Genomic DNA, 16,513 nt, shown 5'->3' with positions numbered 1-16,513 from the left:
TTTTCCCAGATATTGCAGAGCAATAGATAATCCACAGCTTTCCCCCTTCCCTTTAGCTAAACCCTAATCCTTTTTTACATGGTCATTATAAAAAACGGCAGATGATCAAGAAGAGATCACATGTCTTGATGAGGGACTTGTATCCAGAATATATAAAGAACTCTTACAATTCAACAAGACAAATAACCAGTTTAAAAAATGGGCAAAAGGCATGAAGAGACATTTCTCCAAACAAGATATACACAGATCTATAAATAAGCACATGAAAAGATGCGCAACATCATTAGTCACTGAGAAATGCAAATCCAAACCATGAGATGTCACTGTACATTCATTAGAATGGCTATAATCAAAAAGACAGATAACAACAAGAGTTAGTGAGGATGTGGAGACACTGGAACTCTCATAGACTACTGGTGGGAATGTGAAATGATGCAGCCATTTCGGAAAAACAGCTTGGCAGTTCCTCGAAATGTTTAAGCAAAGAGTTACAAATGACACAACAATTCCTCTCCTAGGTATATATCCCAACGAACTGAAGATATATGTCCACAAAAAAAACACACACACAGATGTTCAAAACAGTATTCGTTACAACTAAAGGTGGGAACAATACAAATGTCTATCTGCAGCCTAAAAGGGAAAACAAGGATGAGACTTAGAGACAAGTATAGAAATGAATATTACGCAAAAGAGTAAATTAAAGGACAAAAAGATAAAACAACAGTATGAAATGACAACAGAAAGCCAAAGTCATAATGAACGAAATAATAAAAGCTTTACAGTAATAACATTGAATGTGAATGACTTGAACTTCCAGTCAAAAGACACAGACTGGAGAGTTCCCAGAAGATGGTGGACTACAAAGACACAGGACTTTCTTGTACCCCAGAAAAACAGCTAGAGGACAGGCTGAAACAGACTAGAAAAAGATCTTCTAGGGTTTAGGCCACCAGGCAAAGGACAAGGGAGGGAAATTGCGACCACAGAACTAGGAGTTGAAACTAGCGGCTGCCGTTACTGGCACCCCCCCCCCCCCCACTAAAGGCAATTTAGAATTCTTGGGCCTCTCAGCCTGCGGCTACAAAGGGGACTCCAGGGATCTCCCACCCCAGGAAAGGGGAGAGAGGGATGCAGCCTAAGGCTGACTCAGCTTCTGACCCACAAACTGGCCCTTCCAGGCCAGGTGGAATCACACCCTGGTTTGCCTGGGAGTTGGCAAAGAACTGGAGAAATCCAACCCTCGTAATCTCTCTCTCTTCTAGCCAGAACAGATGGTTGAGGACCCACCTCCCCAGGAAAGGGGAAAGAGAAGGAAACAGCCTAAGGCTGACTCAGCTTTTGACTCACAAATTTGGTCTGCTGTGTCCCAGGAGCCCTTGCAGGCCAGATGGGACTGCACCATTGTTTGCCTTGGGAGCCAGCAAGGGGCTAAAGATACAGAACCCTCCCAATCTCCTTCTCTACTAACTGGGACTGATTGTTGAGGACTCAGAGGGGAGTGGAAATATTTCCTAGCCGGGAAAAGGGAGAGGGCTGCCAGAGAAGGCAGGAGAATTGTCTCAGAGAAAGTTTGAACTACAAGGTTCTGAGCCCCCAGGCAGGGAGCTCTATCACATTGATCCCCTGTGTTACAAATACCCTCTGAGGAGGCATTGCACTGAGAGCTGCCACAGAGCGCCATCTACTGGCAGACCAAAGAAGTGCATGTGAGAAAATAAAAAAGTAGGAGAGGCTTTTTCCAGCCTCTATAGCCTTCCTCCCGAAGTCCCTAGGAAGTGAGTCTACATCCAATTACTGGGTCTGGTACCCAGTTTTAAGCAACTAGCAGGGACAATCCTAACCATCTAGGTTGAGCCAAGAATCAAAAAGCAGTGGTAACACACAGCCTCCTGCCACTAAATCCCTACAAAAGAGAAAGAAATTGAGCATCTGAATAAACTACATCCTAATCAGATGCCTAGACATCAGCAAAAAATTACAAGTCATACTAACAGAAGACATGGCCCAAGGAAAAAAAAAAATATCGAAGCCCCAGAGGAGATGCAGGATTTGAAAGAACTAATCAGCGAGATGCACACAAATTTCCAAAATCAAATTAATGAACTGAAAGACACTATGGTTGAACAGAAAAATGACATCAAGACATTGAGAGCATGCAAAGAAGAATTCGAAACCCTGAAAAGGAAAGTAAGAGAACTCATAGGAATTAAAGACACAATAGATAAGATCAAAAAACACATTAGAGGCATACAACAGCAGAATGGAAAATGACTGAAAGACAAGTGATATAGAAGACAGAACAGCTGAAATTGAAGAGAGAAAAGAACAGAGAGAGAAAAGAATGGAAAAAATTGAGCAGGGACTCTGAGTTGAATGACAACACGAAATGCAACATGGAAGTTCCAGAAGAAGAGAAGGGGCAGAAAGAGTATCTGAGGAAATAACGGCTGAAAATTTCCCAATTCTCACAAAATAAATGAGTTTACATGTCCAAGAAGCGCACTGTACCCCAATCAGAATACATCTGAATACACCTACTCGAAGGTACATACTACTCAGAATGTCAAATGTTAAAGATAAAGAGAAAATTCTGAGAGCAGGAAGGGAAAAGCGAACCATCACATACAAAGGACGCCCAGTAAGACTTAGCATGGATTTCTCTTCAGAAACCATGGAAGCAAGAAGACAGTGGTATGATTCAATTAGTATACTGAAAGAGAAAAACTGCCAGCTGAGAATTCTTCATCCAAAAGAACTGTCCTTAAAACATGAAGGTGAGTATAAAATATTCACAAACAAACAGAAACTAAGAGAGTTTGCAAAAAAGAATTCACCTTTGCAGTAAATATTAAAGGAGACCTGGGGAGCAGACGTGGCTCAAGAGAATGGGCTCCCATCTACCATATGGGAAATCCAGGATTCGATTCCCAGGGCCTCCTAGTGAAGGCGAGCTGGACTGAATGGCAACCTGGCCCGAGTGGAGAGCTGGCCCACGCAGAGTGATGGCCCACAAGATGAGCTGACCTGAGTGGAGTGCTGGCCCATGCAGGAGGGCTGAATGTGCAGGACCACTGGCCTGTGCAGCAAGCTGGCCAGAGCTGACAGCTGGTGCAGCAAGATAACGCAACAAAAAGAGACAGAGGAGAGACAGTAAGAGACACAGCAGGCCAGGGAGCTGAGGTGGCACAAGAGACTGAGCACCTCTCTCCCACTTTGAAAGGTCCCAGGATCAGTTCCCAGTACCACCAAAGGAAGACAAGCAGACAAAGAAGAATGCAAAATGAATGGACACAGAGAGCAGACAACGGGGATGGAGGAGTGGGGTAGAAGTTAATAAATAAATCTTTAAAAAATATATATTACAAAGATATTTACATTAAATAAATAGATAAATAAAAGAAGCCTTAGAACCTCAAATAAAAAGACAGGAGAGAGAAGCTTGGGAGGAGAGTATAGAAGAAAGAATAGCAGAAAGGATAACCAAAAGAGTAAAAAGACAGACAAAAATATGATATAGCATATGAAACCCAAAGAATAAAATGGTGGAAGTAAATAGTGCATTTACAATAATATCATTGAATGTGAATGGATTAAACTCCCCAGTCAAAAGATACAGGCTGAGAGAATGGATAAAAAAACACAAGCCATCCATATGCTGCTTACAAGAAACTCACCTTAGACCCAGGGATACAAAACAGCTGAAGTAAAACGTTGGAAAAAGGCACTCCATGCAAATAGTAACCAAAAGACACAGACTGACAGAATGGATAAAAAAATATTAGCCATCTACATGTTGTCTACAAGAAACTCACCTCAGACGTAAGGACACAACCAGGTTAAAAGTGAAAGGATGGAAAAAGATATTCCACACAAATAGTATCAAAGAGAGCTGGAGTAGCAAAACTAATATCAGACAAATAGATTTTAAATGCAAAACTATTGTAAGGGATGAAGAGATCATTATATATTAAGGGGAATTCAGCAAGAAGAAATATTTATGCACCTAACCTGAGTGTCCCAAGATACATGAGGCACACACTGGCAAAGCTGAAGGGGGAAACAGATGTCTACAACAATAGTTGGAAACTTCAATACACCACTTATCAGATAGACCTTCTGGACAGAGGATAAATAAACAAAGAGCTTGAATAATATAATAAATGAACTTGACCTAACAGACATCCATAAAGCATAGCACTCCAAAACAGCAGGATATATATTCTTTTCAAGTGCCTAAGGATCCTCCAAGACAGCTAGTAACTGGGTAGCAAGACAAGTCTTAATAAATCTGAGACTGAAATTACACAAAACACTTTCTCTGATCAAAACAGAATAAAGCTAGAAATCAATAACGGACAGAAAAAGGGAAAATTCATAAATACATGGAGATTAGGGAAACGGACTTGGCCCAGTGGTTAGGGCGTCCGTCTACCACATGGGAGGTCCGCGGTTCAAACCCGGGGCCTCCTTGACCCGTGTGGAGCTGGCCCATGCGCAGTGCTGATGCGCACAAGAAGTGCCGTGCCACGCAAGGGTGTCCCCCGTGTAGGGGAGCCCCAAGCGCAAGGAGTGCGCCTGTAAGGAGAGCCGCCCAGGGCGAAAGAAAGTGCAGCCTGCCCAGAATGGCGCTGCCTCACTTCCCGTGCTGCTGACGACAACAGAAGCGGACAAAGAAACAAGACGCAGCAAACAGACACAGAGAACAGACAACCGGGGGAAGGGGGGGGATTAAATAAATAAATCTTTAAAAATAAATAAATAAGTAAATATATGGAGATTAAACAACACACTCTTAAATAATCAGTGGGTCAAAGGAGAAATTGCAAGAGAATTCAGGAAATATCTTGAGAAATCAACATCAAAACCTATGGGAAACTGCAAAGATCAAGCTGAGAGGGAAATTTATAGCCCTCAATACCTACATTAAAAAAGAAAAAAAAGCTAAAAATCAAAGACCTAACTGCACATGTGGAGGAACTAGAAAAAGAACAGCAAACTAATCCAAAAGCAAGCCAAAGGAAATAAATAGTAAAGATCAGAGCAAACATAAAGGAAATCAAGAACAAAAAAGTAGAATCAATGAAATTAAAAGTTGGTTCTTCAAGAAGATCAACAAAATCGACCAACCTTTAGCTAGACTGACGAAGAAAAAAAGAGAGAAGACACAAATCAATAAAATCAGAAATGAAAGTGGGGACATTACCACTGACCCCACAGAAATAAGAGAGATCATAAGACGATACTATGAACAACTAACTGTATGTCAAAAAACTAGAAAATGTAGACGAGAAACACACAAAGCACCTACACTGACCCTAAAATAAATAGAAGATATCAACAAACCAATTGCAAGCGAAGAGATCAAAACAGTCATCAAAAACCTCCCAAAGATGAAGGCCCAGGACCAGATGGCCTCACAGGTGAAGTCTCCCAATCGTTCAAAGACGACCTAAAACTTGTTTCTCAAGCTCTTCCAAAAAATTGAACAGGAAAGAATGATACCAAACTCATTCTATGAAACCAACATCATCCTAATACCAAAACCAGATAAAGATACTACAAGAAAAGAAAATCACAGACCAGTATCTCTAATGAAAATAGATGCGAAAATCCTCAACAAAATACTTATAAATAGAATCCAAAAGCACATTAAAAGAATTAAACACCTTAATCAAGTGGGTTTTATCCCACATATGCAAGGATGATTCAACATAAGAAAATCAATTAGTGTAATAAACCACATTGATAAATTGAAGAAGAAAAATCACATGATCCTTTCAGTTGATGCAAAAAAGGCATTTGACAAAATATAGCACCCTTTCTTGATAAAAATACTTCAGAAGATAGGAATAGAAGGAAGCTTTTTCAATATGGTAAAATGCATATATGAAAAACCTACAGTAAGCATTGTACTCAACAGTGAAAGACTGAAAGCATTCCTGCTGAGACCAAGAACAAAACAATGCCCATTGTGCTTGTGATGGTGCTTGACTTGCAAGATCAGGTCATAAAGGCATTATGGCTTCCTCCTTGTTCTCTCCTAGATCGCTCTCTCTGAAAGAAATCAGCTGCCGTGTGGTGAGGACACTCAAGCAGTCTATGGAATCACCCTTGTGGTGAGGAACTGACCCCCGTCTCCTGCTAACGATCAAGAACCGAGGTCTGCTGCCAACAATAGGTGAGTGAGCCCTGCTGGAAGCAGCTCCTCCAGCCTCGGCTGGGCCTTTGGGGGACAGCAGCTCCAGCCAGTAGCTGAGTGCCACCTCATGAGACCCTGAGCTGGAAGCACTCAGGTATGCCTGTCCAGAATTCCTGACTGCAGAAACCATGAGAAGACAAAGGTTTGGTGGAGAAAGTCTTATGCTGTGGGGTAATGCACCTCCCCAAAGGCACAACTCACCTGTTCAAGGCCACCAGTGTGCCCCACCTGGTTGAGGTGGTTCCTCAGCAGCTGCCCAGGGTCATTTGAAGTGTCCCGAGCAAACAGGAGCACGGAGAAAAATGGAACTTCCTTTCCCTTCTCTTTATCAGCATATAGTTCAATAGCTCTGCTTAGCATGAGAAATTTTACAGCTTCATAGAGACTATATTCCTCCTCTTCATTTGTGAACAGTTCATCACAGGCTTTCTGCCTTGCTTCCGCAGTTCTCATTTCAGTCAAGCCTGCCCACTACAATAAGAAAGTTATATGATAATGTGAAGTTCTGTTTAAAATCTCTGGTGTATTTCCATACTCTGAGAAGCAAATTTATTTTCAAAAGTAGGCAAACATGCATCATATACCAATGCTCACACATTCAAATTTCCAATCCATACAATGGTGCTTCAGTAAATGCTGGCTCAGATTACAATGACTACATTTAATGTTATTATAAATTGGCAATCCTCAAAACGAGGGTCTTGTTACAGCAAGCACACGTAATAAAGCGAAAGTGGCAACTTCACAAGAACTTAGAAGAGATGAAAAGGAAACCATCACCTGTGGCTAACCTCAAGCCCCCCCCCCCCATTCACTTGCACAGGGCCAAAGCCATGCCCCACACCTTCCACTGACCCAAGGACTGGGTAGGCACAGCCTCCAGCCCCCACAGAATCCTTTCACACTCCACAGGCACAGAGAACAAAATCCCTCTTCCCATCCCTCTTCCACTTCTTAATAGTGGAAGAAAGGTATAACTCCTGGACTTGCTTTGAGGATATCTTTTCCAGTAAATATTTCTAATCTTCATTAAAAAAAAAAAAAAAAACTAGGTTCCAGGAAGGCAGAAGCTTTCCTTCATTCAAGCAAAGATGCCTATTACGTGCCAGGCTCTGTGATAGGCATGAGGGATAAAGGAATGAACAGGAAGGTCTCACAGGGGAAGTAGATGATAAACAAGTAAACTAAGACATCAGCGACTGAGCTAAGTGCTAGGAAGGAAAAGGACACACACCCGTGAGAGGCCACATCTGACACCTCCACCTCCTACAAAGCCTGAAGTGGTCATCAGGCTCTCAACTCAGGGTTTCTGGTGAGGAGGGCTTCCAGCTGCTCGAAGGCAGGCAACCCAGGGGTCAAGGTGGGCAAGGGTGCAAGCAGGACATATAGCCCAGATAAGACAGTGGAATATCATGGAAACGTTATTTTACAAACCAAGTCAATAGGAGACAGAAGATCAAGTTCTCCTACAATTCTGTTTCAAAGAAACCTTAAGGACAGCTTTCAAAAGACAAAAGTTACTAAATCTTTACACTGGAAAATCACAGGAAAAGGAAACAAGTCTAATAAATACAAACAGAATATTAAAGCACAAACATATTTGGGGAGTATTTAATAAACATGAAGAAATATCACTTGATAATGTTACTAAGAAATATAGCCTAAATGATACCCCTGAAACTTATAAAGATGATTTAGAACAAGACTACATTTGTTAAGGTTTCCTTTCTAGACAGTATACATTTTACTATCTGATAAACTAATACCTATATTTCCTCCAAGAATATATGATGTTAATATCTCCCCATGTTTCCAAAGACCTCATGGGAAGACTTAGTATTTAAAATTATTTTGCCTAACCACCAGCCAAGAGCATTCAGCAGTTGGCTAAGTGAAGGTAAGGAGTGGTCTATTTTGCACTTATCAGAGACAAGACACTGCAGAGTCCAAACCTTCTTCCTTAGCAGAGTGAGGGACTCCGTAATTTTACCAACAAGGTCCTCGCTCTTCCCATCAAATTTCAGGCCAAGTTTCCACTGCTTGATCCAGCTGTATCTGCTGATCAGTTTTTCTGGTAACTAGAGTATGAAGAAACAGAGATAAATAAGTATTAACATTCCAAGAAGCCCACCTCAGCATCTGAGAGAGAAGAAACCATGGGAGCCTACAAATCCTACCCCCATTTCAAAAATTAATCCATGTAAATCTGTTGCCTGGGTTTAGGAGGGAGGAGCTAAATCTGGAAGTTGATAAATTCTGAGGAGGGCTGCTACAGTGAAATGCTGGAAAAGATAGAAGCAGAGGCACCATCTACCCTGCTGGACTCTAAACACGGCCAGGAACATTCCACAGCAATTTGTAAGGAGAAACTAAGGCCACATCGACACAGCATCTTCACATAAACCATCTTCAGGCAACCAGGCCCACTGGCAGCGTCCTCACCACAATCTAACTCACAACACAGGAAGGCATGTGGGACAGTCCAGGGCAAAATAAAAACTGCTCACTTCCAGATTAGGAAAATAAAAACCTAATTTCTAATTAAAAAATAATCTACTTAATAGGAAAAGGTCTTTTTGCTAAATAATATCAACACATACTCAACATTTTAACATTCAACATAACAATATCAAAACTAGTTTAACTGCCTAATCATTATATAATAAGTTTAAAAAAAAAAAAGCAAAAAGAGCAAGGATTAAGAGAGCTGTGACTACCTAGCTCTAGAAAAAAGTAACAGACAACCTACTACATTATCAGTTTCCTTTTGTTCCCTAGAGATTTAGCTATTCTGTTTTCCCCAAATTATCGAAAGAATCTGGAGTGTGAAAGGCAAGCTGAGGCACAACTCAATCAATGACGGCATGGGAATTCACACACTCCCAACAGTCTTGGGTGTGTCAAGAGAAAACTCACCTAATTAGGTTGGGTATAGGCACTTCACTGCTGTAACATTCAGAAAATAAAAGTTTATCTTCAGGTTAAAAGATTATTGGGGACTTGAACATGATGGGGCATGTTCAAACCCAATGCCTGGTCCTGTGGGCGTGAATCTGTTTGTAAACAGGATCTTTGAAGATGTTATTAATTAAGGTGAGGCCAAACCCAGTGACGGTAGGCCTCAATCCAATACTGCTAAAATCCTTATAAGCAAAGGAAACCGGACACAGAGAAGCCACAGGAAGCATCCGAAGCTGGAAGTCAACAGAATCGGGAAGGAAAAGGAAAAGATGCCACCATACGCATTGCTATGTTTCAGGAAAGCCAAGGAATTCCCCAAACTTCGGGCCAACCAGAAGATACCAACCCTGGGAGGCAGCTGGGAGGCAGCAAGCCTCTGAGCCAACCCACTGTATATGGAATTTGTTTTAGCAACTGAGAAACTAAAAAAAAGCTCATTACAAAAATAACTAAACCTACAACCTCCTCCATGGAACCAAGCTTATTTAACCATTACTACAGTTTTAAATGAGGCCTTCTAAGTTCAGTTGTACTGGAATCTAAGACTCTAAAGACCCTTTCATGAATGGTAAATCTAGAGTAATCATGTGAAACTAAGTTAGTTTCACTGCTGCAAAAAAAACAGAACCACAGCAGGGTTGTAAATGACTCTTCAGGTACCACAGTGATGGCATCTATGGCATCTATAGTCACTAAGTGGTGGAGGGTGGGCGGGGGTGAGTCATATTCTCAGCTTATTAAGATTATATGGCAAATGACAACTCAGCTAGGTGCCACAGGGTGAGACGCCACACCAGCCCAGTCGAGCCCACGGCCACACAGTCTTGCACTTTAGCAACATGCTCTAAACCCCTCAGTTTAATGTTCTCAGGTTTATCACCAGAATCTAAAATGCCCTCAAGTGGCAGCAAGGTGAAAGCACAGCTGGCACAGAGAACTACAATCGAGCAGAAAATACTGGCTATGCAGATGTGGGCTGGGAAACAGCTGGGTGAAAGAAAGCAGAGAAGAGAACATGTAGTTATTTAGAAAGGAGACCAAATAGCTACTGAAATCTCTGGAGACCCCAAAGAGCCCAACTATACACATGGAAACATAAAAACAGGTCAGCTCCCACTCCTTCCAGGTACTGTGCCAAGCAATGCCAGAGTGGAAAGTATACAGTTCAGGGCTGTTCAAGTCTAGATGGAGAGATCCTGGAGAAAGTCCAAAGCTGAGGACTGAAAACCAGAAACTATTAGGAAAGAAAAATGGAGTTGGAATTAATTACCCAGAAGAAAAACCAATGTAACCCGAAATGCTTTTAGGGGTTGTAATACACTGAAACACATAAATAGCTATTCTTTTCTACTAAGCATAAGAAGACTTCTATTAGAGGAGTGGGTGTGGCTCAAGTGGTTGAGCACCCGCTTCCCACATGGGAGGTCCCAGGTTTAGTTCCTGGTGCCTCCTAAACAAAAAATAAAACGAGACAACAAGCAAACAAATCAAAGAACCAACTCAGGGGAGCTGACGTGGCTCAGTGGTTGAGCACCTGCTTCCCATATATGAGGTCCCAGGTTCGATCTCTGGCCCCAGTACCTCAAAAAAAAAAATTTTTTAAGGCTTATTATGTTAGAATAAGAAAGACAAGCAAGAACTAAGGCAAGAATTTCCTGACAGAAAGTATTTCAGAACGAAGTAATTAGCTTCAGTGTAATTTCATTTGGTGACTGGACTAAGATAGTCTGGTTTTCTCTAGTAAATGCCTATATATCTTCAAGTCATCACCAAGATTAAAGGGCAGCAAAGAGCACAAATGTGACATCCCAAAAACTAACTCATAAAAAAAGTCTCAATGTATAGACTATCCCACTCTAGAACAACACTGCCCAGGTCCTACCTGTTCAGAAGCATTTTAAAAACTTAAGAGTACTTAGAAAAAAAGTCCTGCTCTCAAGGACAACCCCTTGGAGGAAATGAGGAGCTGTCTCGAGTTTAAGAAGAGCCCAGCCAAGCCACTCCAAGGTTAGAGTCAAGGTCAGATTTTCCAAGTGCAATCAAACACAGAGATTTGGATGTTGGCAGAAGCAGGAACACTAAGCAAGAAGACAGAGAGGAGGCTGAGCTGTCAAGAGGGGTGAGTAAGGACACAGGCTGGACAGAGCAGGCCCAAGAAGCTCATCACTAGCAGAAAGGAAAGTCTACAGGTTCTCACACTAGGTTCAGATTAACGGGAGGGGCTCTCTGTGCGACTCTCCTGTTTCCCTTTAACGTCTTGAAACCAACTAATGTTCCATAGGAGAAGAAAGATGCAAACTGCGACAGAGAACATCTCTCAACCTGTAAACTGTAAATTTGAAGCAGATACAACTAGAAAAGGGCATGTATCACTCAGTGACGGAACATGGCTTCTCTGGGATCCCCTGGACATCTTGATGAAATGCACAACAGAGGGCATGGGGTGATTTGCACAGTGCTAGGCCTGTGAGCCAAGGGCTGAGGCTGGTTCTGGATTTAGAGATTCGTGCACAAACTGAGCTTTCCACGACCTGCCCAATCCCAAGGTAAGTGGGCTCATATAGACTCTGTCCAGTTCAGGAGACTAATGATGCAGAAACTCGATTCCCTCCAGCCTGCATGCTGAGAGCAGCCCTTTGCTGGCCCTGGAAGCAGCCAGTGCTCCCAGGACTCGTAAAGGCCACGTGGATACACAGCACTCAGAGGTGTCTGTGCCACAAACCAACCACAGCACGTGACTGTCACTGGACACAGGCTGGTGATGAAAAAAGGACCTTGGCATTTCAGAAAGATCAAGAACAAGGTAACTGAGACCCATTTTCAGAAGAGTTATTGTGGATCTGGCCTATGTGTTTATAAACATTTATTTTAACAAATAATTTGCTCCAAGTTCTAAAAGCAAGTTGGATTTTACTTAATACAAGTTATCCTCATACATTAGGATGATGGACAAGAAATGGGCATACCGACTTTTATAGCAACTCTAAGACTTTTTTTTTTTTTTGAGGTAATAGCATTAAGGATTCACTTGATTTGCTAGTCTTAAGCACATGTACTATTAACTATCACAGAGGTAGTAGCTAGAGACACAAGAGTTCCCCCACTCCTGGGGCAGGTAAACCTGGGCTCCCACCCACCATTCTAGCACACTCACAGGCTCTGCAGCCTCCCCCACTCCCATCGGCCACACCTGGCTCCACCACAGCTCCATCCAGCCATGCCCCACCACACACTTGCACACTCCACTAGCCCTCCCCAGGGTGGACTGTCCAGAGAAAGCCAGGTGGAAGGGCCAGCAGGAGAAGAGGAATGGACAGGCATCCACAGGAAGACGGAGGGACGACAGGGATCAGGTGCAGAGGGCGGGGTCAAGCACAGCCACATCAAGTTTGTATATCCTTTCCTGTGCTGGCACCTTAAACATGACTCTATCACCTGATCAAGGCTGTGACGTGAAACAACAAAGCAAGACTGTAAATAAAGTGTTCAAGCCATATTAAATTGTTGGAGGCTGGAAAATCAAGAGGACAAAGTAGGAAAGGAAAAACTACTGCTTTCGGTTGACAATCAGCAGAATCAAAGTTTAATAAACTTTACTAAATTCACAGGCAGGTATGAGATGATCTTTTTCTTTGACATGAGCTTCTTGGCATTGAATAAAGGTGAGATGACAAAAATAATACCACTATGGCCAACTAATCAGACTGTGCTCCCAAGAGAAAAAATTCTTTTTCTTGGCTGATATATACAAGAAAAGGGAAGAAACTGGAAAAAGTACTTGAGAAAAAAAAGTATTTTCACATTACTCTAAGTCAGGAAAACCACCTCAAAGCCCCACAGATCCTGCACGCAACATAACCTAATACCAATCTGAAACCGAATGTAATCTACCTAAACTATTTTTAATATGGCAAATCATCTTACCCAAATGCATCTTGTTAGTAAAAGAAAAGGGTCATTGTGCTTTACTTTTATAGGACATATTTGATGTATTTAATTACTTAAGATATTACTAGTACCACTGTTTCTGGATAAGTATAAAAACTCAAATTCCAATGTCAATTAAGTCCCTAAAGCTAAAGCCCTTAAAGGTAAAGGCTTAAAGATAGTACATTGTGAATGTAGTTAATATCACTGAATAGTACATGTAAAAATGGTTAAAATGGGAAATCTTATTTTATATAAGTAACACAATGAAATAACATTTTTTAAAAGTACAGGCTCAAAATGAAAATTCAGCCTAAAATTGAGGAGAATTTTATGTCACAATTTATAAAGCAAGTTCCGGCTCTAAGCTTGCTTCCCTAGCAGCGTCTCATCTCCAGGCATGCTTTTGTTCACTGACCAACAATTTCTGAAATATTTCACTACTAATAAATGTCATGATTTGCAAAGGAGAAAAGAGCCTAGCATATTAAATTTCTTTGCCTCTATATAAAAAGAAAATAAGGTAATACTGGGAAGGCTACTTATGATGACATACAATCTTTACTTAAAAGAAAATCACATTGGTAGACAAATTTTGATAGTTCATACAAGTGTGTTGCTTCTATGCTGGTTTATAAAATGGATAATCAGAGCAGACAGAAAGGTGGAATCTTCCACCCACTGTCGTTGAGGTTTTGTCCTCCGGAGCCACGTGACCCTGTGTCCACCAAAGAGACATCCAAACATCCTGTCTGGCAACCAGTTTCCTATCAAAATCTTCTTTTTTCCAGCCCAGCCCCTTCAATCATTGCCAAGATGCGGTGAGTTATTTTGGGCACAATCTCATTGGCTCCTAAGGATACAGGCACAGAGCTGCACTAAGCTGAGATATGACCAGCCTAGTTCAAGATGGGACCCTCGCTGCCTGTGTTTCAGACACCATGGCCTGGTGACTACAGCTGGGTTGAGCTCTCATGGCTGGACATCAGATTCTGTGCAGGTCCATTCCAGCTTGCAAGGAATTAAAATTCTGAGGTCCTTCTTTCCTCTTCATAAATTGCTGTTAAGGCAAATTTCCCCCAGCCAGCACTTCTGCCATGTATTTTTTAAAATTTAAACAAAGGACTTTAGAATTTCTTTCAATTAATGTCATATTGGGCAATCACTCCTGCCCACCAAAATCTTTGGGGATATTCGCTCACACAACTTATTACATGGCCTTATCTGATCTGTCTCATAGACACAGTATTCCCAGTATATCACCAAGTTGTGGATTTAAAACAATGATGAGAGCCAAGCCTGGGAGGCAGCCCCTGCTCCTTCCCTCCCTTGGAGGGACCTTAGTTCTTTCTCTTCCATTGCTGCCGTTCAGCCACCTTCTAAGCCAATTGTAACATTATGCAGAGGGTACCACTTATTTTTTGATTTGCAACTAGAACTAAAAACCCTGGCAGGTTCTCAAATAGTAAAACAGATGGCCCACTTGACATAAATACCAAAATTGAAGTCCTCCAAAGGACTTTTTACAGACTGCTTTTTACAAACCCTATAAATCTGCTCTCTAATTCAGCTGAACTGTTCAAATAAGTTTTATCATTTTTCTCATCTGGAAAATACCAATTATTTTTGGCCACTATACAATGTGAATTCATCACACCCACACAAAACTGAGTAAAAATGTATGTGCTGAAGTCATCAGCAAGCAACATGGCAGAAAGGGGAAGTCTCCTCACAAAAAAAACAGTCAAAACATTGTAGACTCAAACCTGCAGCAGCAGCGTACCAGCATGAGCTCCGGGTCCCGCAGCCAGGGGGGCAGCTCGGCCGGCTGGCTCATTGCCTGGAACAACGTGGCCCTCAGCGCACAGTAATTATCACCCCGGACTCGCCTTATGGAGGTGAATTTCTGCGAAACTTCCTCGTAACCCTGTGTGAAAATACAGAACAGTCCAAAATGGTCATTACTGACTTTAGACAGTGCAGTAAAAAAAAAAAGAGAATATCAAATGTTAATACCGTGTAAACTTAGCATATGTAACCTATGAAAAAGCTTATATATGAAACAAAGCAAGTATTATGAAAACATCTGTCACCCTCAAAATTGAGTTATACATCCCTTTCTAAGGAACTGTTTTAACACTCACTTATTGATATAACATTCTGAAGGGTTTAATCTGAGTTTAAATTTGACCCTAAAGGCTTTAATGAAGATATAGGGGGGCAGTGAGAGGTGTACTAAGTTCATATAATCATATTAAAAAGAAAATAGGAAAATCTCAAGTTTTCACAGTATATATTTTTAAAAGTCTACATACTAGAGCATGTCTGGATAATTCTGATAAACTTAAAAAAATAGAATCGAAGTGTCATTTTTTGTTCAGTCTAGAAGTGAAATTAGGAAATGAAAATGTTCAATGACATGCTCAATCACTCAAAACAGCCATCCAAAGGGACAATTTTGAAGCAGATGCACGAAATGGCACTAGGAAATCCTAGGGACTCTGATCTGCAGGCACCTGTAACCACCCCTTTTCTCCAGCTAGACTCTGCTCAAGTCAAGTCACAGGTGGGTGTTCTGAAAGAACATGCTGGAGAGAACGTTCCCCCAGTACTCCTTTCCAATAATAAAATTCTGAGAACAGCTTTTTTACTTAGCAGCCCAGTGGCTGCAACACTAAGGGCCATCAGGCAGGGGGCATGTCTGCTGCTGGGCAACTCTTCCCTGTGGTGAGCTCCGGATCACCCCGCTTCCTCAGCATGGCTAATGCAACTGCACCTGCACCCTTTGAAATGCACCAATTACGCATGCTATTTCAGAGGTGAACCCAACTTTTTAAACTTGGGTTTACACACAAAAAAATAACCACACTAAAGGAGATATATATATTTGGACAACTAAGACATGAGATCAAAGCTGCAATGCTCTAGTACTGCAGTGGGGCTGACATGGGGCTTTTCTAACTGGCATGGCTTTGATTATTTGATCACTGAAAGAGTCCAGCTGCAGGATCAAATCTTTTCCTGCTATGAACCCATAAAGGAATGATTTTAGCATGAGTTCTGAATATGGAACATTTGGATAACTCAGTAGATATCTGATTACAGTCTTTACAACATCAACTGTTAAAACAGATTCTCTAAGGAGACCAAAATCACACAATATAATTACAAGTCAGTGAAAGCATTTCCAGGGAAGCTAGTTTAGATTCTTCGCTTCTTAGATATCTAATTCAACACAAGACTGGAGGCTGTAAAATCTTAAAAAGTGGCTGATTATCTTATACAATAATGATCTTAACCTCTGGTAGGAACTGAAAGTCCGGGTATTTCATGATTACATTCTCTAACAAGTGCTAGAGACACAAAAAGTCTACATACCACACTTGCAGGGAACACAGCTGACATTTGTGCTCTGAGTTTTAA

At 41.5% G+C, this 16,513-nt stretch overlaps 1 protein-coding gene across 3 annotated transcripts in view; it reads right to left on the bottom strand.

Annotated features, from left to right (window-relative positions):
* Positions 1 to 16,513, bottom strand: part of OTULIN (OTU deubiquitinase with linear linkage specificity) — a 36,499-nt gene that overhangs the window by 2,165 nt on the left and 17,821 nt on the right. For 2 of the 3 annotated variants that reach the window (XM_004455785.5, XM_023588020.3), the window contains exons 4-6: positions 14,874 to 15,017; positions 8,155 to 8,280; positions 6,404 to 6,673 (exon numbers count right to left, since the gene is read on the bottom strand). In XM_004455785.5, coding sequence (XP_004455842.2) covers positions 6,404 to 6,673; positions 8,155 to 8,280; positions 14,874 to 15,017 — 540 coding nt within the window. The remainder of the gene's footprint in view (positions 1 to 6,403; positions 6,674 to 8,154; positions 8,281 to 14,873; positions 15,018 to 16,513) is intronic. The other variant, XM_023588021.3, reaches the window with a different exon arrangement.

Source organism: Dasypus novemcinctus, chromosome 2, assembly GCF_030445035.2.
Source record: "Dasypus novemcinctus isolate mDasNov1 chromosome 2, mDasNov1.1.hap2, whole genome shotgun sequence".
NCBI lineage: Eukaryota > Metazoa > Chordata > Mammalia > Cingulata > Dasypodidae > Dasypus > Dasypus novemcinctus.
This window is presented reverse-complemented; position numbering and strand designations above follow the sequence as displayed.